The 22,671-nt window shown below is 49.8% G+C and overlaps 1 protein-coding gene across 3 annotated transcripts in view; it reads right to left on the reverse strand.

The window, feature by feature from the left end:
* Positions 1-275: 275 nt before the first annotated feature.
* disp1 (dispatched homolog 1 (Drosophila)) overlaps positions 276-22,671 on the reverse strand; it is a 49,868-nt gene continuing 27,472 nt past the window's right edge. For 2 of the 3 annotated variants that reach the window (XM_076170878.1, XM_076170879.1), the window contains exons 4-12: positions 14,604-15,354; positions 6,506-6,535; positions 5,818-5,941; positions 5,570-5,697; positions 4,683-4,777; positions 4,471-4,568; positions 2,700-4,289; positions 2,363-2,626; positions 276-2,288 (exon numbers count right to left, since the gene is read on the reverse strand). In XM_076170878.1, the coding sequence (XP_076026993.1) occupies positions 489-2,288; positions 2,363-2,626; positions 2,700-4,289; positions 4,471-4,568; positions 4,683-4,777; positions 5,570-5,697; positions 5,818-5,941; positions 6,506-6,535; positions 14,604-15,313 (4,839 nt within the window). In that variant the 5' untranslated portion in view covers positions 15,314-15,354 and the 3' untranslated portion in view covers positions 276-488. Of the gene's footprint in view, positions 2,289-2,362; positions 2,627-2,699; positions 4,290-4,470; positions 4,569-4,682; positions 4,778-5,569; positions 5,698-5,817; positions 5,942-6,505; positions 6,536-14,603; positions 15,355-19,432; positions 19,624-22,671 lie in introns of those variants that run through there. The other variant, XM_076170880.1, reaches the window with a different exon arrangement.

Here is a 22,671-nt window from a genome sequence, read left to right on the forward strand (position 1 = left end):
GCTTGGGTTTCCTCTCTATGATCAACAGGGAGGAATCCTGTGGCTCGTCCTGGTGGAGCTTCAAAAACAAGTGTGTAAGTGTGTTCTTGCTGTAAAACCCCACAAACACAGTGTGACACGGGATCGGAACATCTGATCTGAACTGGTGAGTATGAAAAAGAAACGTGTAAACACAAAACATTGAGTTGGTCCGTGCTGTTTTATCATCAAACACTTTGAGGCACTTGGTCGACAAACACATCCCAAACATTATGTGATTGCACAGAAACACTATCTGTGTGTGTGTGTGTGTGTGTGTGTGTGTGTGTGTGTGTGTGTGTGTGTGTGTGTGTGTGTGTGTCTGTGTCTGTGTCTGTGTGTGTGTGTGTGTGTGTGTCTGTGTGTGTGTGTGTGTGTGTGTCTGTGTGTGTGTGTGTGATATGACCCCTTTTTTTTTCTGGACATCTGCTATGTATTCAGATTGAGGTTAAATTAAAATTGTCAGTCCATCAACATAAACTTTCAGAGGAGGGTTTAGTGTTTATTGCGATCGGAGGCACGCTGGATTCAGTTTTTGGCACGTTAAACTCTGAAACTGAATTGCACTTCACTTTCAACGTCCTGTTAAAGCAGTAGAGTTTCTTTGGAGAGGCGGAGGACGCTCTCTCTCTTTTGGAGTTGCGCTTGCACCTTTTGACACTTTCCTCCCGTGTGACGGGAACACTCTGGGCTTTCTCCTGGTTGCCAGGGATTTTACAACAAGCATCCGTCTGCGTTGTTTCTGCGCCTGTGGCCGACGCGTGATTATCACCACAACAATGGTCGCTGTCTTTTGTCTTCTGTCTCTCATGACTGCTTGTGTGTGTCGAAGCTGCGTGTGGCGGGGCCGCTTTGCAGCTCAGGGGGGAGGGGGCCGGAGTCTGAGCGGGGGTGCTGAGATTTTGGCTATCGTCCGGGCTTGAGGGACTCAACCCGGGTCTGTGGTTCTCCTCTGGTCCCGTAGGTTCTGAGCCCGTGACTGGAGCAGGAGGAGGAGCTGAGCCTTGGGTGCAGGCTGGGGCGGGGGATCTCTGGAGGTTTGCTGTGTGGGTGCAGTACTTCCTGTGGTGGCAGCTGTGTGCGGGTCCTTGCATGGGGGCCACCACTCGTCCCTGAGAGCAATGGTGGAAATGAGTCGGGGAACAGTGGACATAATGCATACGGCACTCCATGTTTGTAAAGGTTAAAGTTTGCCTGCCGGGGTTGTTGCCCGAGACAGGAAACAGCTGAGGGGTGGGGGGGCAGGAAGGCGTGTCCTGAGGCGGCTGGGAGCAGGGGAGGGCGGCCCGCTGCTGGGGGAGGTGAGCAGGGTCCCCACACGTGCAGGCGGTGTTGGGAGAGTACTGGTACCTGGACGGCGTGCTGAGTGTGGCTACCAGCCCGTTCTCAGCCGGCGCTCTGCCCGCCTCAGCCTGGCTCTTATAGTGGACGTGTGAATAGGCGGCAGTGTGATGCTGAGGAGGTTTCCCGTTATAAAGCTGAGTGCAGCCCTCCTGCTCCTCTCGGGGTTTATCCTCACTCCTCTGACCCGACGCCAAAGGCTCCAACTCGTAATGCTCCACCTCTCCGCCCCGGCCGTCCAGCTGGTACTTCCCCAGGCCGGAGCTCTTTCCCTGGGTTGAGGGGCTCGTGGCCGTGCCCTCGGAGAAAGCCTGACACTGCAGCTTTTTGGGCAAAGGGATCTGACCACAGGTCCCCTGAGGTCCCAGGCAGCGGCACATACACTGGAAGAAGAAGGTGGCAAAGGCCCAGCTGATGCACATGATCAGCATCATGAAGGTGCCCAGCTGGGTGTAAGCCAAGACCGTGGACGGCATCATCATCGCTCCGGCGACGAAGGTGGTCAGAGCCGCCATGGCGATGGCGGAGCCCATGCGGCTGAGCGAGAAAATGACTTTGCCCTCGCGGTCGGGCTCTGGGGCGAGGCGGTAGGCCACGCCGTAGTGGACGGCGAAGTCCACCGACAGTCCCACCGCCACGGAGATGGTGACGGACTCCAGGACGTTGAGCTCCCAGCCGAGAAGCACCAGAGAGCCCACCGTGACAAATATGGTGCCCGCTATGGACAGGATGGCATAAAGGCTGATGATGACGTTCCAGGTGGTCAGGAGCATGACGCTGAAAGCCACGCCCACCGACAGCGCCATAGCGACCAGCGTACCGTCTGACAGGCTGTCCTGGAGGTCGTAGAACTCCAGGTTGCTGACAAACCAGCCATGGCTGAGGCCTGCGGGGGCGAAACGGAGCTCCTCGCTGATCCACGCGTCAACCTGAAACAGAGGCACAGTTACAGCGAGCGCCGAAACCGCGGAAACAACAAACGGAGCCTGAAACGTAGCCTCACCTCACTGTAGAACTGAAACATCTTCTCATAGGCCAGCGTGAACAGGTAGGTGCTCTGGAACTCTAGAACGATGGCCCGGATGGTGTCGTTAATGTCGAATCGGGGCCCGGGGGTTTTGCTGTCCAGGTGGTAGCTGGTGCTCCTGTCCAGCTCCATGATGGCTCTCTTGATGCACAACTCAAACACCTCCTGCTTGTACGGGAAGGTGGACTGACTGCAGCAGGGATAGACGGAGGCCTCCTCACAGTCCTGGTTCTCCATCCACTGTTAAAATAGACTCAGGTTAGTGTTTGTTCTATCCCCAGGAAACATACTTTCAGTTCCAAACGGTGCTCACCTGCTTAAACGTCTCGATGAAGCAGCTGGTGAAGTCCTGCTCCTCCGACTGAAAGACGAAGCTCTGGTTCCTCAGCTTCTGGCAGAAGTTGAGGATCCACAGCTGAGATGCGGGGCTGGCGATGTTGAAGCTGCTGTCCAGCATCAGCTTCCCCTTATTTTTGGGGTTCAAGGGGTCCCCGTTATCTAAGGGTGTCACTCCCCAGATGATGGTGATGGGCATGTGGAGATCCTCGCCGTGATGGACCCTCTCAAACATGAAGAGTTTCTTGTATTCCGCGTCGTAGCGCTCGAAAGGGTGCGAGGCGCGGAACACCTGGAACTCGGCCAGCTCCAGGGACGGCAGCTTCATTTTGGGATTGATGCACACCACATAGGCTCCTCCCACCGTGATGGCGAGGAACCAGAAGAGCCAGAGGTAGCGCAGCTTGATGACGACGCAGGGCAGCACCTTCTCAAAGAAGATCCTGGAGGCCTCAGACATGGTGAACAGGCATTTGTTGGCCTTCTGGCACAGCCCGGCCCAGAACGTCCGGGTGCAGTAACCGCTCTGAGGCTGCGGAGGCTTGGAGCAGGGGAAGACGTTTGGCAGGTAGCGCTCATGAAGAACAACCACAGCTGGGAGCCACGTCACCATGAGAATGTAGTTGACCAGTATGGCCGTGCCAGCATAGACCCCAAAGCAGCGTATGGCGGTAATGTTGCTGACATAATTGGCGTAAAAAGCTGCGGCGGTGGTGAAGCTGGTGACAAACATGGAGAGGGCGGCGTGCTGCAGCGTCACGCTCACCGTCTCCGACAGCTCGGCGTGCGGCTTATCGAATTTGGTGTAGTTCCAAACGTCGCAGAGCACGAAGGCGTCGTCGGCACCGATGCCCACCAGGATGATGAGCGCCGTCAGGTTCATGAAGGGGAAGAACTCAAAGTTGAAGACCATGCGGTAGAGGAAGTAGGACACGATGAGAGAGCTGATGATGGCGATGATGGTCATGAGGGTGATGAAGACGGAGCGCGTGTAGATGCACATCACCAGCAGGACGATCACTATGGCGATGGCCGGGTACACCGTGTCGGTGAGGAGGTAGTCCTGGAAAAGGTTGTGTTTGATGCCAAACTCTATCCCTGTAACCGTGGTGACCCCGTCGGAGGAGTTCCAGTTCTCAAAATTGTCTAAATAGATGTTCATCATGGAGTCTCCTTTCTCTGTGGGGGAGAAGAGCATGCTGTGCTTGAGCACGGGCGGACTGGACTCCATGCTCTTGGGACTGAGGAAGTCCTTGTCCACCAGGAAGTGAAGGATCTGGTAGACGGCGTTGTACTTGGTGCACTTCCGCGGCACGCTGACGCACTTCAGCTGGTCCTTCCGCCGCAGCGCCATGTCCCAGCAGTCGTGCCCCAGGGTGCCGTTGTGGTAGTACTTGGCACAGGAGCGCAGGATCTTGAGGGTGTGAGCCACGTCACGCTCCGTGATCTTCTGGCACGACGACCTGTTGGTGAGCACGGCGATGTAGTTGCCGAGTGTCCAGCTGGGACAACAAGAGGCGTCGTTGGTGCGCTGGCAAAGATTCCAGTAGTCATGGTGGGAGCGGACCTGGAGGACACACACACACACACACACACACACACACACACGCTTTAGATATAGACAAAGGGAAAATCTTAGGAAGACACTTTTTGGACATTTTGACCCCTGTTCCACTCGTGTTTGTTGATCCTGGTTTGTAAACAGTTCCTTCTTGGTCTCCTTCAGCAGCTCCAACTGCTGTACACACCTTTGTATTGTCCATATTGCACATGGATTTGATGGCCTGGATGTTCCACAGGTTCTTCCCCTCTGCTGAGGTGAACACCAGCCTGGAGTATCTGTCACCTGCACAACAACAACAACAACAACAACAACAACAACAACAACAGCTTTGTTATTAAGAAGTGGGAAAAGACTTCTGATAATGAATATGAATCCTGGATATTATGGGACAAAGACCTGGCACGTCGCAGAAGAACTCTTTACTGAAGTCCCACTCGGCTTGTCTCTTGTCCCGGTCAAAGTGGTCCTCGGGCCACCTCGGCTCCTGGTGACTGCGGAACAAAACACACAAAGGTGAGCCACGCCTACATGACAGACGTGTGGAGCAGAATGACTGAACTGCACAGAGTCGTTCCCCTGAGAGGTCGGCGTGACACAAAATGGAGGATCAGCACAGCAGGAGTGGCAGTAAATGGCTGCTGCCCTCAAATCAGGTGAATGACTCACGGCTATCACACTGGTATCATCAATGGGAATAGTGGCTCTGATTGAGTCCTGGGCCTGTGCAGACAATCCCTCCCTGTGTGTACGTGTGTTGCCTTTGTGTACGGTGTTTATGTGATCATTTGCGAGGGTTACACTGTATCTAGGTCTTTCCGTGTGGGGCAGCGCCTGCGTGCCAGTGTGTGTAAGCGAGGGCTTAAGGCGCAGACAGGCCTTCTTTCTGTGTGCATGTGTGTTTTTTAGGGGCCACAGAAACAGGAAGGCAGAGTAATCGGGCGGCTGTCAGGGAGAGAGCGAGGGGTTGACAGACAGAGGGGATGAGGCGGGGGAAGCTCGCTGACAGACAAAGAAAACCGAGAGGCCGAGGCCTCTCGTACACGTTACGCACATAAGCGCGCAATTACGCCCGCGGACAGACGGGCGGCGCGAGCCAGGGAGGGACAGTGAGACCGCCGAGACGAGAGCGGAGAGAAGAGTGATGCGCGCAGACGACTCGCCCCTGCGGCTGAGAGGAATCGTTTTCTAATCAGTGTGAATGGAGTGTGTGTGTGTGTGTGTGTGTGTGTGTGTGTGTGTGTGTGTGTGTGTGTGTGTGTGTGTGTGTGTGTGTGTGTAGTTACTTTTTGGCCTGCTCGTCAGCATATTTGAAGGGGTAGTTGGCAAGAGTGGCTTTGTAGCCGGTGTTCTTCACCATATTGTTCCATGTCACCAACCGCTGGCCAATGGCTGTCCCCCGTGGCTCAAAACCCTTTGGGAAAAAAAAGCGATCAACTTGTGATTACCACTCATGATAGTAACTGAATGAACAACATTGCATCGGTTTGAAGGGGGACAGGAAGTGGTCGGCGTAGAGAGGCACAGTACTCACCAGCAGGGGGTCTGAGAAATCTGGCAGGTCCGGCACAAGGACGCCCACCAGTGCACACACCACGATGAGCACCGTACACACTCCCAGCACCACCACCGGCCAATCAGCTATCAGCTCTGCATAGCTAAGAGGAAGTGAACACACTGATTACAAAACTGGACCTGGGCCTCAAAACAATACATGTGATCAAAAGTATAGATACCAGATTGTAACTCAATGAGCTGCACCTGTATGACATCGTTGTTTGACTGAAGAGTGTTTCCAAATAATGGGAAATCTCAGTTGATGTGGGATTCATATTTCCCCAAATTATCACATAGAAAAGCAGCTCAGGGTGTAAGAATGACAAGTATAAGATAAACACTGGCAGCTGTTTTTATTACGGGTGATTTTTACACCCAAACGTCTCTAAAAGCCTTCATCCGCCCTCAAATTTGGCGCTGGGTTCAGGTTTGAGACAGCGGAGGTCAGCATGGAGCCTGTTAACAGAAGCCAGGTACCAAAAGAGACAACCCACTCCCATCGATAACGCCCATGAGTCACTACTGAGGAATGACGGCTCCGCGGGAGCAGTGATGGATGGGTGAATGGGATGGAGGAGGAGGAGGAGGAGGGGGAGGAGGAGGAGGCTTGAGCTTTTGCAATCCAGAGCATCAACAGAGGTGAAAACATTTTTGGCAGGTCTTACCTTTTGGGGAATCGAAAGGGCCTTGTATGGCTGAAAAACAAGAGGATACATCAGGTTTAGGGAAACACAAGAGAGAGTCAACATCATGAGCACACACACACACACACCTTGGGTACTGCACGTCTACACATATTAAACTCTTCATCTTGCGGCTGAATGACAAAGTGAAGTGACAAACTCCACAATATTAACCTGTAATCAGTTGTGCTTTTATTAGGGAGGGGACTCGACAAAATTGGAGCAATAATAGGGATCTGAGCCATATTATGAGGCCTTCAGCTGCTCGGGATCTATCTGGACTTCTCATCAGCGCCTCCTGAGAGCAGTGGGGGAGCGTCCGGAATGCCAGGAGCAGCGAACGCCCCGGGTGAAGAGAAAGAGGAGAGGAGGTAGAGGAGGAAGCCAGGGAGAATCAGATATGGCCTTCTGAACACAGCGGGGCTGCGGAAGAGAGGTGATGTAAGCCGGAAGGGAGTTAGTGGGGGGAAGAAGAACCTCGTTCGTTCATTTGTACGTTCCTGCTGCTGGTCAGTGAAGGCATCGTGAGAGGTGACGCTCAAAAAGGCAACGAGCAACAGGAAACTGCAGCAGATTTAAACCATCTGAAGGGCCGGAGAGGTCGTCGTCGTAATTTTTGCCTCTTTTTTTCCCCGGGGAGCTGTCAAAGTAAAATCCAGGGAATGTTATAATTAGTGCTCAGCGTGGTGACGGGGAAACGAAGTCGGAGTATCGGCAGGAATTCTACTCCGCGGGGGGTCAGGGGTCGTAAGAGGGCAGTAAATCCCTTTTTCAAAAGTTTCACTGGACACATTAATACGACGGCCAGATGTCAAGTGGCAAAGTGGGCGCATTCACTGTGTAAACACTGACGAAGATGAAGAAGATGAAAGCCTCCATCTGTGTTACTGAGGGATATTACACCTTTGAGTCTCAGTCCAGGGTTTGGGAATGTTGTCCACGTTCAGCAATATCAACAAAATTACATGTTGGACTTTATCATGAAGACATACAGTGACCTTTCACCCCCACCCTCCGGTTCAAGCCAACAATCCCTAAAAAAAACCCATATTTCCCCCTTTTGCTGTAGCGTTGAGCTCCATCCCTGGGTTCTCCATGTACGGCTTTGATCTGCGGACCTCGGGACAGCGATACGGCCCGAAATGGAGGAAGTATGTTCTCGGAAATAGTTGGAATGGATTCACAAAAGAGCTCTCAAGACCTACAGCACCTATTTGTCTACCGGGAAAGAAAAAAGAATTTTTGCTGTGCGGTGTTAGAATATGAATCAGTTTGTGGAGTACCTGAGCCAAGCTGTTTGAAGGTCCAGACGCCTTTTTAAAACGACAGAGATCAGAGGCATTTTTTGCTGTGTTGTGTTTCTGAGCGATGGACTTAACATTTGGCAAGCGGAGATCTACGTCCCGTCTTCATCTGCGATATAAAAAGAACGACAACAAAGAGGTCGCATACCGCAAAAAACTAAAAACAAAAACTGCACAGGCGTACGCAAACACGCTTTCCTCTCCCTCACACACCGACATAAATGGAGAGAGGACGGGGGAAAAAAAGTCAAGGGGGAGGGGTGGGGGTTAAGCGAGACACAGGAGTAGTGTTGACTGATGATCACAGAGGCTCTAAATTTGGCAGGATGACAACCGGCCGCGTCAGGTTTCCTCCCTCGCCCTCTGATCGTTGCAGCTCCCGACGACTCCGACGCCGTCCACATCTATCCAACCCTCTCTCTCTCTCTCTCTCTCCCTCTCCTCCCTCTTCTCTTTCCAGTCCTCACTAGCTCCCTTTTATTTTCCTTCCCCCCTCTCTCCCTCCCTCCCTCCCTCTCCCCGGGCCTCTGTATAACCTTTCAGTGTTATTCTATTTACCGGAGGGAGAGTGTTTCTGGATCACTGGGCTAATTAATAAGGTAAACACGGACCGCCGGCCGCTCACTCAGCACCGTGCTGACAGAGGGAGGGAGAGAGAGAGAGTTAGGACTGCGTGTGTGTGAGGGTATAAGCTATGTGTGTGTGTGTGTGGCTACGTTATTAATTTGCTTCCAACACCTTTAAGTGTGAGGCACTTCCATGTGTTTGAAATGGATGAAGCTCTCTGTTTTGAACATCTTATCTTGTGTAGTTAGTCACTTTACTCTCATGATTTTGTTTGGTTAGGATTCCAGTAGGAGGCGCTGTGGGGCATCTCAGGTGTGGGTGTGGTCTATTTCTCTTTCAGCCTGTGCAGGATGACTTGTTTGGCCCAGGTTTTTCGTTGACGCTTCGCAGGTTTCTGTGTTCACCCACATGTGGCTGAACGGGGCCAGCATGAGCATCTGTGTTGCGCATGTCAGTAATTGTATGTGTGTGTGTGTGTGAACGTGTGCAGAGGGGAGCTGAGGGGGTGAGGGGGTCAAAGCTGAAGGGGGGAGGGGGGTTGGGGGGGAGTAAACTGCCAACAGGCGGGCCGGCCAAAATACTTCACGTACGAGGCCTTCACGTCGCAAAAAGGCAAGAGCAATTAGTGTCAAGCGTGGGTCCTGCTCTGGCCCGGCTCGCCCTGATTAGTGCCTCGCTGGAACGCTGCACACAATTAGAGGCTCGACCAAGCCATGAAATAAGGCTGAGGCGGCGAGCGCTCCCATCCGAATGACATCATAGCACCGGTCGGGGAGAAAAACACTGCGGCCAAATAAGTAGGCCTGTGTGTGTATTTATACATGGATGATTATGGCCAAAGCCGTACGCTGAAAAGGATATTAACAACCGCCACAATAAGCACGTGTGTGTGTGTGTGTGTGTGTGTGTATGCATTAGGATCACATTAATAGCGCTGTAAATTCAATTACATCAGCGTTAGTGGAATAACGCTTTCCTTTTGCTTATATTTATATGCGGAGAGTAAAATAGGGGCTGAGGGTGAAACAGTTACGACTTCAAATATATCAGCCTCATATACAACATCTGACAAGTGAGTTTGGTCTAAATTAGCGGGGCGGTGTTTGTAAAAACAGGTAATAAAACCCCTATATTGTAAATAGTTTGATAGCTATAATTCAATATATAAATGCAGGAGCGGGAAGAAGTGGGACGGGATCATTTCCAGGCTTTCCTACGCCGCGCACCTCGAAAACAAATCTTGAAAACGCAATTTTCCCCTATTGGCTTCAGCAGCGACGCGTTGATTTACGGGGCATCGCGTTTCTAACAAGCGACCAATAAACACCGAGGAACAGGCCGGAGCTGTTTAAACACCAAGGTTTAAATGGAGGTCAACTGGGGACATTCTTCTGTCATTATCACAAGGGGTGAAGGGGAGACGCAGAGAGAAATGGAGATAAGCGCGACATGTTATGGTAACAAGCGGTGAATCTATCCAGACCCGTCGTTCAGACCACGGCTCAGAAGAAAGAAAGAATAGTGTTTTGTGTGTTTGACATATTTTTTTAAGCATTTATTTAATTTTATGTTATGAAATAGATTTATAAAAGTACATTGAGGGGCCGGGAATACCCAGGGACCTTCCGATTTGATATTATGATAGTGTTGTGATTCGGTTACTATGGAGATTTGATGTTACAATTTATTTTACGGATTGAAACAAAAATATTTTTTAAAAGTGTAACACAAGATTTAAAATTTGTCTCAAGAATCGCGGTTTGCAACTCAAATAACTTTTTTTCTCCGACCCCTAACATCTGTGAAAGGATTTGGCTAGACTCCGTTAAAAACACATCAAACGCAGGCTTAAAGATACATTTCCACCTTAAAAAAAATACTGCTGCAGCTAAAATAAATGTGCCGTAAATATGCAAACATGTCTGCTTGTGTGTGTGTGTGAGTGTGTGTGTGTGTGAGGGGTTTTGGATCATCCACTGGCGAGCCTTTTCTGGACGCACCTGCCACCCTCCCCCACTCTCCCCGAATTCTTGGAGGTGAAATATGGCCGCGCACAAATTCCAGACATACAGGCTGGATTTCAGCACTGTAGCCAATAGTTACAAGCTGTCAGTCAGCGCGACGTCTTTATTATGGCCGTTCCTCTCCTCCTCCTCCTCCTCTTTATGGCTGAAGCGTACAGACCTGTGGCCGCGGCGCACAGTCGAGGGCTTAAGGAGCTGCAGGCAACAGAAACGGCTCGGCGAGGTCAGCTGTCACGGTCGCTAAAATCCTCAACAGCTGGGCGCAGCAGCTACTGTAGGCCGGGCCGGAGGCCGTTAACGCCAAAGGCCTCCAAAATGGCGTCGATCGTGAACTCCATGTGCATCCCAAGCTGCAACTGCAATTAGAGGAAAAACCATGCTGCTAAAAAAGCACAAACCCCATTAATAACTGAAGGGGAATGCTAACAGGAATCCCTTTTCCAAATAAATGCGATGAGCCCGGCTGGAATTCTCCTCCTCCTCCTCTTCAACTTGGCAAACTGGCCGAGTGCAAACTGTCCACGGGCCAGATTCAAGTGTGCGTACGTGTGATCAGGTTCATCTGTAGAAGAATCTAGACAGACAGAGGAGATAGTTGGGAGCCTTTTACGGCGCCATCACCTCTGTGTTTGTCGTCACTCTGGGCCGTCTGAGGACACGACAGCTCCAGGGTCTGATTTTTCCTTTCACACTCTCTTCCTCTTTTTCTCTCTCTCTCTTTCTCTCACCCTAAACTGCTGTCTCCTTCTCTCACTTCCACCTTCTTCGCACGTTGCAAGAGCCATGTAAGGCCAAAGCACCTTCAGGCGCTCCCTTTCTCTCTCACCCCCCCTCCCCCTCTCTCCCTCCTTTTACTCTTCATCATTCACTTCCCTCTTTTCTCTGTCAGGTAGAGTTTTTTTTGTTTTTTTGAAGGGAGGAGCAATGTGACATCTCACTTTTGTCTCGTGATTAAAGACTTTGGTTTACCTATACAGCCATTCAAAGCCCATTCATCCAGAGTCATCTCAGCTAAGATCAACTATATCACGGAAGAAAGACGTAATTGGAAAGTATTAGGACAAAGATGATTTCAGGAAATCTGGCCCCGGTTTGGACCCCGAGGCCAGGAGCTTTAATGATGATGGCCGAGTCAAAACCTGTCCTCCCTACGTTACAATAAGACGCCGCGTGTGTGTATGTGTGTATGTGTGTGTGTGTGTGTGTGTCGTTGGGGGCTGGCGGGCGTCTGGAAAATTCCAAGCGAGGGTTCACAAAGTGCAGGAGAGGAAATAGAAGCTCAGAAAAAGGTGATTCATGACAAACTCGGCGTTTATCTCCCAAAAGGGGCGTGGCCAAACAAAACGTGCACACACGCATCACAGACATGCAGGCAATATATCACTTATTAACCCCCAGGACATCAATTCCTTCCCTCCACTGTAAACTAACCTCACACTGTCCTACCAACATGACTTGACCCCCTCCTTCCCCCTCCCTTATCACTCATCTTCTTCCATTAACAGACTTTGATCAACAGGAAACACTTGCTCTTCCTTCTTCCCCTCGCTCTTCTTCTCTGCCACGTTGCTCTGAACGGAGCTACAAAAACACGGACGTATTCCCAGGCGTCAAAGAGAGTGATGAAGCTCTCAAAGTGATTGTTCTGGTGAGGATACTGAAGGTGATGGAACGTTTAAGTGGCCAGGAGGAGGAAACCAGGCGACACGCTCGCCCCAGAAGGCCCCGCCGGCAGCAGTTGTTATTCTGATAATGCGCAAAGCCTCGGCAGGCTGACACCCTGAAATCAAGAGCCAGCGGATCGCTTTCAGGCGGACACTTGCTGGTCGAGGCTTGCAGCTGTCTGACGGGAGACGGCGAGAGATGGGGGGATGGGGAAGGGGGGGCGGGGGACAAAAGAGGGAGAGGAAAGATCAAATAAAGGCAGAAAGGAAGAAAGCGAGGGAGGACGGAGGGAAGGAAAGACTGAACACTGCTCACTAAGGGCGCAAAGCTTCAACAACATCGACACAACTACCTGACGTTCACACACAGTCTTTCCCCAGGTGCCATGACAACCACCTCAAGATAATGAAAGCTGACCTTTCCTCGGAACGCTCTGGCGGGAGTGAGGTGAAGGAATTCTGGCGATCTGACGAGGCATGAATCTAAACCAAACTCACGGCTGTCATAAACTCTTCAGAGAGCGAGAAAACGCTCCATGAGAGGCGGGCGGGCGGGTGTGTGTGTGTGTGTGTGTGTGTGTGTGTCAGCGGGGTCTTGTCCTGTTCTGAACAGACACACAGACATGCCACGATCGGATCTCGCACACATGCCACAGCACTCAGGGAAATGCGACATTAAAGGCTTTCACCTGAAGCCTTTAAGCCCCCGCTGGCACCCAACGGCGCCGATCCGGGCCAAGCGGCGCCGACATCCCAAGGACGATCCGTTTCCGCCCGATCTCTTAAATAATCCACATAAAATGGCCGTGAGAGATAATCTTACTCTGATGCTTTTACCAGACACACACACACACAGAGGAAGGGGGGAAGAAAAAAAAAGGCGATAAATGATTGGTGGATGAATCTGCCTGACAGGGTTGCCAGGTTGGGCCTCAAAAACGTCCAAAACAAAGGATTTGGTGCGTGGATGAAGGTCCAAAAGCCTCCCATCGCTCTCAAAATAGAAATGTCGGGCTGCTCTGTGACGCAATGATGTGTGTGTGTAAGAGAGAGGGGTGTGTGTGTGTGTAACATACATGTGCTGTGATCAGAGATGTAATCCCCTGGCTAATCTGGCAGATCAGAGCCCGCTGAAGGATCAAACCCCGACATCTGACACCATCATGTCCCTCAAAGATATTAGGGATATGTAGTATGTTGGATTAAGTCCCGTGTGCGAGTGTGTTCTTAACTTACCGCCATATATGCTTAGGCTCCTATGTAAGGGAGGGGGAGGAGGGAGGAGGGAGGAGGGAGGAGTGTAAAGCAAATGTCTGAGTTCAGGGCGACACTACATTACTGAGGCAGGTATATCCTTTCCTCCTTCTAATCTCTCCATCTCTGACACACACGCACACACACACACACACCACTACACAGGATTTTGGGTTGGATTTTGGGGGGGGGATGCAATCTTGGAGCAAACCCAGCCTCTGTAATTCAAACCTGTCATTGTTGAACAAGACGGACCTGTTTGGTAAATAAGAGGCCGGCCCCGGCGCTCTACGTTCCCGCCGCCACATCTGCTCCCCATTCTGATGCGGAACGAGCAACAGGAGGGAGAGAGTGAAAGAAAGAAAGAGAGAGAGAGAGAAATGGTACGGGGAGAGAGGGGGAGGGGGGGGGGAAGAGTGTTAATAGAGTGAGGAAAAACTGAGAAAGAAAGAAGAAACTAATTGAAGAGCCGCGTACGCCAGCGAATGCATCCAAATGCCTGCAACATAAGCTCACTGCCCACCCAGGGTTGTGTGTGTGTGCGTGTGTGTGTTTGGATACACAAACCTCATTTTTCAAAGCACCCCCCCCCATACACACACACACACACACACCGGCCCCTCTATCTAATGAAAGTTACGAGGGGAGATCCGACTTAATTTGGCGAAAGGAAATTTCCACGGCGGAGACGTGAGCACAAACACGGCCGCATGCAAATCCCATTCCCCCGCAAACGAGCTGCTACCATAAAGAGGAGCTGACATGAGTAAATAATTACATCTGCAAAGTTTTCACCTCCTGCTTTCTCTGTGGCGCTGGTAAATATAGGATTACGCAAATGATTATGCAACGGATTAAATGGTTCCAAGTTTCAAATGCGGTGGAGGGAATGTGGGTTTCGGAGTCAGGAGGAAAAGAACCAACTTGCTAAATATGGATCGCCGGAGGGGGTAAAGAAGAAGAGAAGGAGTTCAGCACAGACATTCTGCTGCGACCGGAGAAGGCGTGGACGCCAGATGCAGGTTTGCATTGAATTCCGTGGAAAACTCCCCCCCAATAAAATTCCCATCTTCTCTCACAGGTGACGTCAGAGGGGTCTTCCAAAAGGCAAAACGGGAATGTTGAGGAAACGGGTCAAAGCCTCAGCTGAGTCACGACTTGAGGAACAGTTTGGAGCTTCTGTCCCCCCCAACTAACACACACACACACACACACACACACACACACACACACACACACACACACACACACACACTCTTCCCCATACCTGAGTCCAGGTCCGTGTGCTTGGTTCTGGAGGTGCTCCTGCCAGCGGAGATGATTGTGATGGTGCAGACAGAGAGGGGAGGAGGAGGAGGAAGAGGAGGAGGCGTGGGGGTGAGGGTGCGTGCAGGCCGAGAGGCAGCAGGCGCAGGACGGATGGTTACCGGGGTGCTGGACCAGGCCGGGCGCAGGGACCGTGCTCGGGTTCTGGTAGAGCGGGCAGTCCTGTTGGCCACACGGGCAGCACAGGGCCGGGTGGAAGTGGCAGGCCTGGCAACACAGCGGCGGGTGGCGGAGAGGGGGGGAGGAGGACGAGGCCAGGGCGGCGGGAGGGTGGTGCTTGGCCGACCTCTGGGAGTCTGTGATAGTAGGGGAGGAAGATGAGGAGGAGGAGGAGGAAGCGGCAGAGGAGAGGGGAAGGTTCCTCAAGGAGCCGTTCAGTTTGACCACGCCGCCGTTTTGGTTCAGTCTGCTGGCGTTCTGCGGCGGCTGCAGTTTCTGCGGCGGCTGCAGTTTCTGCTGCGCTTTAGAGTCCGCGTCCATGTCGAGAAAGTCTTCCTCCGCATTTGTCGTGAGGCAGTCGCCACCACTCGCTGTGATGGGGTCCTGGCTGTTGCTGACTGGCTCAGCTGCGGTGTTTCCGTTGGCGCTGAGGGGAAGGTGGCCGCCATTGCTGAGGGCCAAAGGCTCGCTGCTCGCATCGCTCAGGGCCATGATCCTCTCCCAGCAGGCCGGGCACAGACGGTGTCACTCCTCTGGAGCAGAAGAGGAAGAGGAGGAAGAGAGGAAGCAGGTTAGGGCACAGTGTGATTCGGATAAATGAGAAAACATCTGAATACGTAACATCGTAGGAACAATCAATCTGGATTAAATCCAACGTCCCTCTGGTATTTTAAGATTCAGCAAAGCGAGCGCAGAAGACGTTTTCCACAGAGGACGAGAGGCGCCGAAGAAAAGCAGACGGGGCTGAAGGGAACACTCAGAACTGTGTGTCCCTGCATAAACGTGCACTCAGCAGAAAGATTTAAGTTGTTTTGCAAAGTGGAAGGGAAAAACAGGAACGACTTTACAGATGCAGAAACATTTAAACCTCTTCTTCCAAAATAAAGAGGCCCAAGATCAAATTCTTGGGACAACTCGCCGTCTTCAAATCAATCAGGTTTACGTGGCGTGAATGCGCCCTGGTGTGACCCAGCGAAGCTTTGTGTGAATCAGAAATGCGTGAGAAGCCCTCGTGTGTGTGTGTCGAGGATGAAAGAGAGAAAAAAACGGTTCCAACACGGTGAGAAAAAACAGAAGGTTCCCGTTATGCTACAGTTTCGGCCCCTATGCTCGCGGCTTAGGTTACAAAATACTCACGGGAGACCGCGATGTGAAAATGTAATTCTGTGGGCGACTTCAGTAGAGAGGGGGAGGAAGAGCGAGGAGGAGGAGGAGGGGAGAGGTTGGGGAAGGTGTCTGTGGTTGTGAGAAACGATTCCAAAAAGCGGTTGAAGTGGTGTTTCACAGGTAACGCAGGGTTGTGTAGGGACGGATCTAAGTGTGAGGACCAGAAGTACAAGCCTTCAGGCTCATGCAAAGTTGTGTAAATCAGGAAGAAAATTACGTTTCTAGATAGAGATGCAAGACTAAAGACCAAGACCACAGTAACTCACGCAAATATTATCATGGAGCAACGGGGAGATAGGAGCGTTGCCGAGATGTTGAGGCTACAGAAGAAGATACAAAGCGCTTGACGCCGACATCACCAATAAGAAATATTACAGCCTTTTCCTATTTTCAATCTCTGCTGAGCTTTCAGACGCCATGACCTAAAGAGCGCAGCAGGAAAAAGTCCAAAAGATAAGATGTGATGAGGAAAAACATCATTGAAGAGACAAATTCTAAACTTCAGGCCGACGAGGTGGAAAATGTTATCAGTCAAAAGACGCCATGTTGTGTTTTTACAACTGCGGGAGGGTTGAGCGTTCGTTGTTGAGGTGGAATGAATCAAGGAAGAACGGGAAGGGAAGACGTAGGCGTGACATCAAACGCATCGGCTGCTTTTCAAGTCCGACGCCGATGCGGAAGACATGCGGCGAATCTGACCGACTCCTCGAACCACGAGCGAGGGGGGGTGTTGAAACCTGAGCGAGACACACACACACACACACACACACACACACCCCTCCTCCCCGTGTCGGGTCAGGGGTGGCTGGGAGGACGGGCTGGGAAGAGGGGAGGGGAGGGAAAGAATAACTCCCGAGGCCCAAGGAGCTCAGAATAGCAGAGTGCTGAGGGAAACCCAGATGAAGTCATTAGTCTGGCTCCCACAGCTGTCAAGACCGCATAATGACTTTAAAGGAGCCTGATGGAAATAAGGACGTTTAATGGAGATTAAGTTTGAAAAACAGTATTTAGAGCACACCGCTTAGTGCGAAGCTATCTTATAAACCTGCGATGCTACAGCACACAAAGCTGCTGTCTCTCTCTCTCTCTCTCTCTCTGTCTGTCTCTGTGTGTGTGTGTACCAATCTGGAGCGTTGACAGGCAGGTGAGGCATCTGGGCCAGAGTCTGGTGTGGACACAAGCGGGGTCTTGTGTGTGTATGTACGTGTGTGTGTCTCTTCAAAATAAAACGTTTGACAGCTGGGCCGAGCGGCGATGGCGGAACAACTGGGACGGGCAGCTCACAAGCGCCCCGCTGCTCACACAAGCGCACTTTGTTTTTGATCAGACACATGGCAGATTAAGTCAATTCCACTCCCATTAGCAGCCCAGCAAGTGTGGCCTGTTCGTGATTAAACAGAGAAAGCTTAGAAATCAGGAGAGGGGAGAGAGAAGGATGAAGGTCTCCTCCTCCTTTCTCCTTATCACTTCATCTTTACGTCATCGTCTGATAGGTGTGTTACGTCTGTGTTTGCTGTTCTTTAATCACGTGAGAAAATGAGGTTTTCTCTGGTTAGCTCCCAAACACTTAGTGAGGAAAAGTGTGTGAAGCAGGAAAATGACCGATATATCTATAATAAGGGATTAGAGTCTCCCTCAAAGGAATGACGTCAATGTCTAACCTCATGAGATTCTGTCTGAGAAAACACTCCCGCTCCTGGCCTTGGGTTTGACTTCTAAAGTATATTTAAAGAGCAAGTTGAAGAATAGATTTTGTGTAAGTGACCCGGAACTTCAATCCTAAAACCAGCAAATTAAGTCTTGATTGATCTCGGGGCCCTGAAATTAACGATAGCAGTGATGTCGGTGGCTTTGATGGGTGTCATGTCATCCTTCTAATCTACAGCAAACCTGCAGGATGTGATGGTTAATTTGTGGCGTTGAGGATGAGCTACGAGTTCAAACCGCCCACTTCCTGGATCAGAAGACTTGTCTGCCAAAACCGAGGCAGCCGGCCAAGAAGCAGACGGGCGCACGACTCCCAGGCCCGGCGTTTATTTGTGTTGAATAACCCAGGTGATGACGAAGTGCTTCTTCAGCCTCCTTTCAAGTGAAGTTTGTGATTATGGGGTGTGAGGCAGATTGGGAGACCTTAGGGCGACAGGCACAAGGCGAGGCACTGCCCCATCCCTTTAATTAAAGCTAATACGCAGTCATTACCAGGAATCAGTCAAGAGACGGTTAATAACCACATTGCTCCTAATAATAACAACAGCCAGGCAAGAGTTCATCCTTCCAGCTACACACAGACACTTGTGTGTCTGTGTGTAGCTGGTACACACACGGTCGACGAGGCGTTCCAACGTAAACTCTTTGACAAGTTTCAGGCTGTCAGCACAGTTTGAGGACATATTTTACACCCCAGGGTGCTTTCTCATAGCTCCGCTTCATCGCATACCAACCTGATGGTGCAGGCTCAAGGCTACACTGGTGTAAAGCATTGTGTGTGTGTGTGTGTGTGTGTGTGTGTGTGTGTGTGTGTCATGTCCATTGAATCACTCCATTAATTTAGATATTCAGCACAATCGTCAAGATAAACTAAATTACTTTCTTCATCCTGAACAAAAGAAAACAGATAATTGTTTTAAAAACAAATCACAATGGGGTAGAATTATGATCATAACTACTAACTTTTAATGGAGAACAATCAATCATTTGTGTAGTAAACATGATCCACTCATAATATCTACAGCAGCATCAGACTGACAGATAGTCAGGTTGCAACATTTAAAGGATTAATTTTAATCTGAATAAAGGCTGATAATGACGGATAACGGAAAGATATCGATAGCATCTATGCAGGTTTCTTTTTCCTGGAACCTGTTGCTGATCGGTTGCCATGACGTGACACAGATTCCCCCTTTTGATCCACTCATAATATCTACAGCAGCATCAGACTGACAGATAGTCAGGTTGCAACATTTAAAGGATTCATTTTAATCTGAATAAAGGCTGATAATGACGGATAACGGAAAGATATCGATAGATGAGATGCAGGTTTCTTTTTCCTGGAACCTGTTGCTGATCGGTTGCCATGACGTGACACAGATTCCACCTTTTGTACATTTACTATTCAGTCACCGGTGATGCTCCATGTCCCTGTAGAAATCAAAGCTTTACCCCCCGAAATGACGATGTTGAGTCATGTTGACATCCGTCCAACAAAACCTCGCCGAGAGACAGAGACACAGACACAGACAGAGACAGAGACAGAGACAGAGACGCGATGGAACCGAACAAACTCTCAAACCATCATTCGATCACTCGTTCCTGGTATCTCAACGTTCAATCGAGGCTTGAATACGCTCCGGTTACCCGCTAAGAAGGAAACTGAAAACCGGCGAGACGAACACGAAACAGCGAGGAGACAACAACAAAAAAACAGCGAGGAAATAAATGTCCTACCGTGCTTTGCTGCGGTTTTCCCCCAAAAAACACGCGGCGCCGTGAATCAACGACACGCCGATAAAACTCCTCCGGTTGTAGGTCAAATATCCACAAAACACGCCGTAAAACACGCGGTGCACATCGGGGGAGGAGAGCAACAAGTCCCGGGCTGCTGCCGCTGCTGCTGTGGGGGTGTGCGGTGATCTGCGGTGCGGTGGCAGCAGAGTGACACACGGGCACGCAGGCAGCGGGCTCCGGGCTCACCGCGGGGCGGGAGGCGGTGGGCGGTGGGCAGGGACGGAGCCGCGGAGCACTGATAGGATGGTCGCAGCCGGCTCAAAGAGGCTATTTAACCCGCTCGCTGCCACGCAGAGACATACATACACACACACACACACACACACACACCGGGTAATCACACACACAATCCACACAATGGGATATAAGCATGCATACTAGTTTTACGGATGGATGAGCCATGTGGAATTCTGATGTATTCCTATTGCAAAGAGCTGTTTAACTGTAAAATCATTCAGATTTCCAAAGATATTACATTTACAAAGTTGATACTTTAGTAAGTTTTACAAAAAGGTCACCATTTCAGGTCTTTTGCAGCATTTCAATGGACCCTAATGTAACTATGTGCTATTATATACAGCAAACATTTGAGTTAAAACTAAACACATCTTCTAGATTCACAAATGTAACTTTATTCCATTATAATAGATTGGAAAAACCTTGTAAAATCTGTTTTGTTTGGGTACTATTCGTCCTTATAGCTTGCATGTACGGTATCTGATTTCTGTGATGCACAATAACCTTCAGTTGTAACATTTTTAGGAGACACCTATTGAGAGATATGATGATAAACACTCCTGGACACCTTTTGCCACTAACATTATTTTATATAGACAGATAAAACGAGATAAGAGCTCAACTCCATGAATGAAATGACCACAGGCAGCTTTCGACAAGTCTTCCAAAGACACTAAACAGCCTTTAATTATCTAAGGTTCCACCACATAATTCTTTAATATGCCTGCACCCATCATTTACTTTAAATTACAGATTACTGTTCAGATGTGCTGGCTGCAGTTCTGGGGTTTAGTTAGTTTAGTAAATAGATAAAATAATCTCTTTGCTCACACCCTCCTCTTCTCAGCCTTGCAGTAGACACACACACACACACACACACACACACACACACACACACACTGAAACCTCACAGTGGATGGAGCTGTTCAAGATGAATGATGATGATGATGATGAATCTTCCTCCACTTGTTGTTTTGATTTTGCTCCAAAACATTTGAAGGCTTTTCAAACAGAACTGAACAGGGATGGGTTCAGTGTCTTACAGTTAAAATCAGGACAAAAAACTATCCATAAGAGAACTAAAAACCCTATTGTTAAAATGTTCTTACCAAAATAAAAGCATCAATGGGAAAATATAAAGATTTCTGGCTTTTTAGGCATAAAGATGCTAAGGTCCTTAATTGAAGTTACTGCTATTAAATATAGTGCATACAACTGAACACACAACACAACACAATTTGATCAACTAAAAGGTTTATAGTCCACTGTCTTTCAGTTTTACCACAAAACAACATCTGTCTTCTTTCGGTTCTATGATTATAATGGAGCTAATTTATGATTCAGAAAAGTTGGATTCTCTCATGGCAGCGTTTGTAAAGCCAACGGAAACTGGCAATGTGCATGGCATCATATCCTGACTTCACTTAGGGCCTGACTTTATCATCCACTTTACCGTGAGCCCTGCCTGTGAGCCCGGCGCTGTGAGTGCACAATGCAGAAATCAAATTAGAAGTAATCATTGTTTCATCTCAATCTCTCATTTTCATCACTGGTCCCAGTTTTCCACAAGTTTCCCCAAAGAAATACCTCATCTTTAAAGATTCTGGACTCTTCTGGAGATCCGTTTTTTGCTCACAAACAAGCGATTCTTCTCAGCAGGGGCGGGGGGGGGGGGCTTTATCGCAGGCAGAGGGGGCTGTACCTGGCTTTAATTTCAGCTGTCCACCAGGATTAGGACACAGTTCATATAGCAGGGTGTAATCATGGACGTAGCGAGGCACTCCTTCACAGCTGGCCCCAAGGCACTGCAAAAACCTCAACCCAAACCTAAACCACTCACAGCTTTGTAGTCGTCTGTGCTAGTAATACCCAACTACTGATAAGTTGTAGTCTGAAGCTCATTCTCATTAATTTGTGTTTTTCTTGTATTAGGTTCTGACTTCTGGTTCTGAATTGTTATCCTTCTCATAATCTCACAGGAAGTCGATTGACATTTATCCAATTTATTTTGTAAGGTGGATGTAAACATACTAAACGTGCGAAACAGCTTGTCCTGAGGCCAGCGGACCTCATAATGTTGTTGTTCTTTTGGATGAACGATTGTTTCGAGGGCCCGAGCCATACCTCAGCCCGAGCGAGAGCAGCATGAGAATCATTACACAGCCCATCACCATCCTACCGTCGCAGTCATGTGGCCGGTCAGCTCAGGACACCCAAGCCTTCCTTTGAAATAACAGCATTTCATCACGAACACCCTCCGACCCCTTTCTATGCCTCCTTCCAGATCAACACTAGGTCGACTGTGGTGTTCACATGAATTAGGGAGACTGGGTATGGATTTAGCAAAGCCAGGAGCCAAGGTCTGCCCACATGGAGCTGGGAGAAGGAACCACATCAAAGGCCCTCACTGTACCAGGAAGGACGGAGGCCCGGGTGAAAGCCCAGTGGCCCCTGGGATGATCGCACACAACTCATCAAAGTGACAGGTTTAGGAGACAACAAAAAGAGGGAGGGGGGAAGTTAGGGAAGGAGAGAAAGACAGACAGAGAGAGAGAGAGCGAGAGAGGGACAAGACAACAAGATGTTTCTGAAAGCATCGAAATCCTTGTCAAAACTGCACAACGTTACTCTCGAATCATTTTCCCAAGGCTAGTTCCACATTTCAGGGCTAAAATAACATCTCTTCTCCTTTTGTTGAGAGTGCATCTATACTTAACTATTGCCTAACTTTGAGAAAATCCAATTCCTCGTTCCAAACCATAAAACCTCAAACAGCTGAGGAGAAACAAAAACCCAGCGAAGGGGGGGGCGGGAAGAACGCTGCACAAAAGAGCTCTTACAGTGAGTTTGAACACGATCCGAGTTAGTTCTGTGATTGGAAAGCATATGAACGGTGATCTAATAGGCCAACAGTCAGACGGAGGAGTGTAATGTGCTCTGAC

The sequence above is a fragment of the Genypterus blacodes genome, unplaced genomic scaffold (genome assembly GCF_046128005.1).
Source record: "Genypterus blacodes isolate CSIRO-AG114 ecotype Tasmania unplaced genomic scaffold, CSIRO-AGI_Gbla_v1 ptg000233l_1, whole genome shotgun sequence".
NCBI classification, from domain to species: domain Eukaryota; kingdom Metazoa; phylum Chordata; class Actinopteri; order Ophidiiformes; family Ophidiidae; genus Genypterus; species Genypterus blacodes.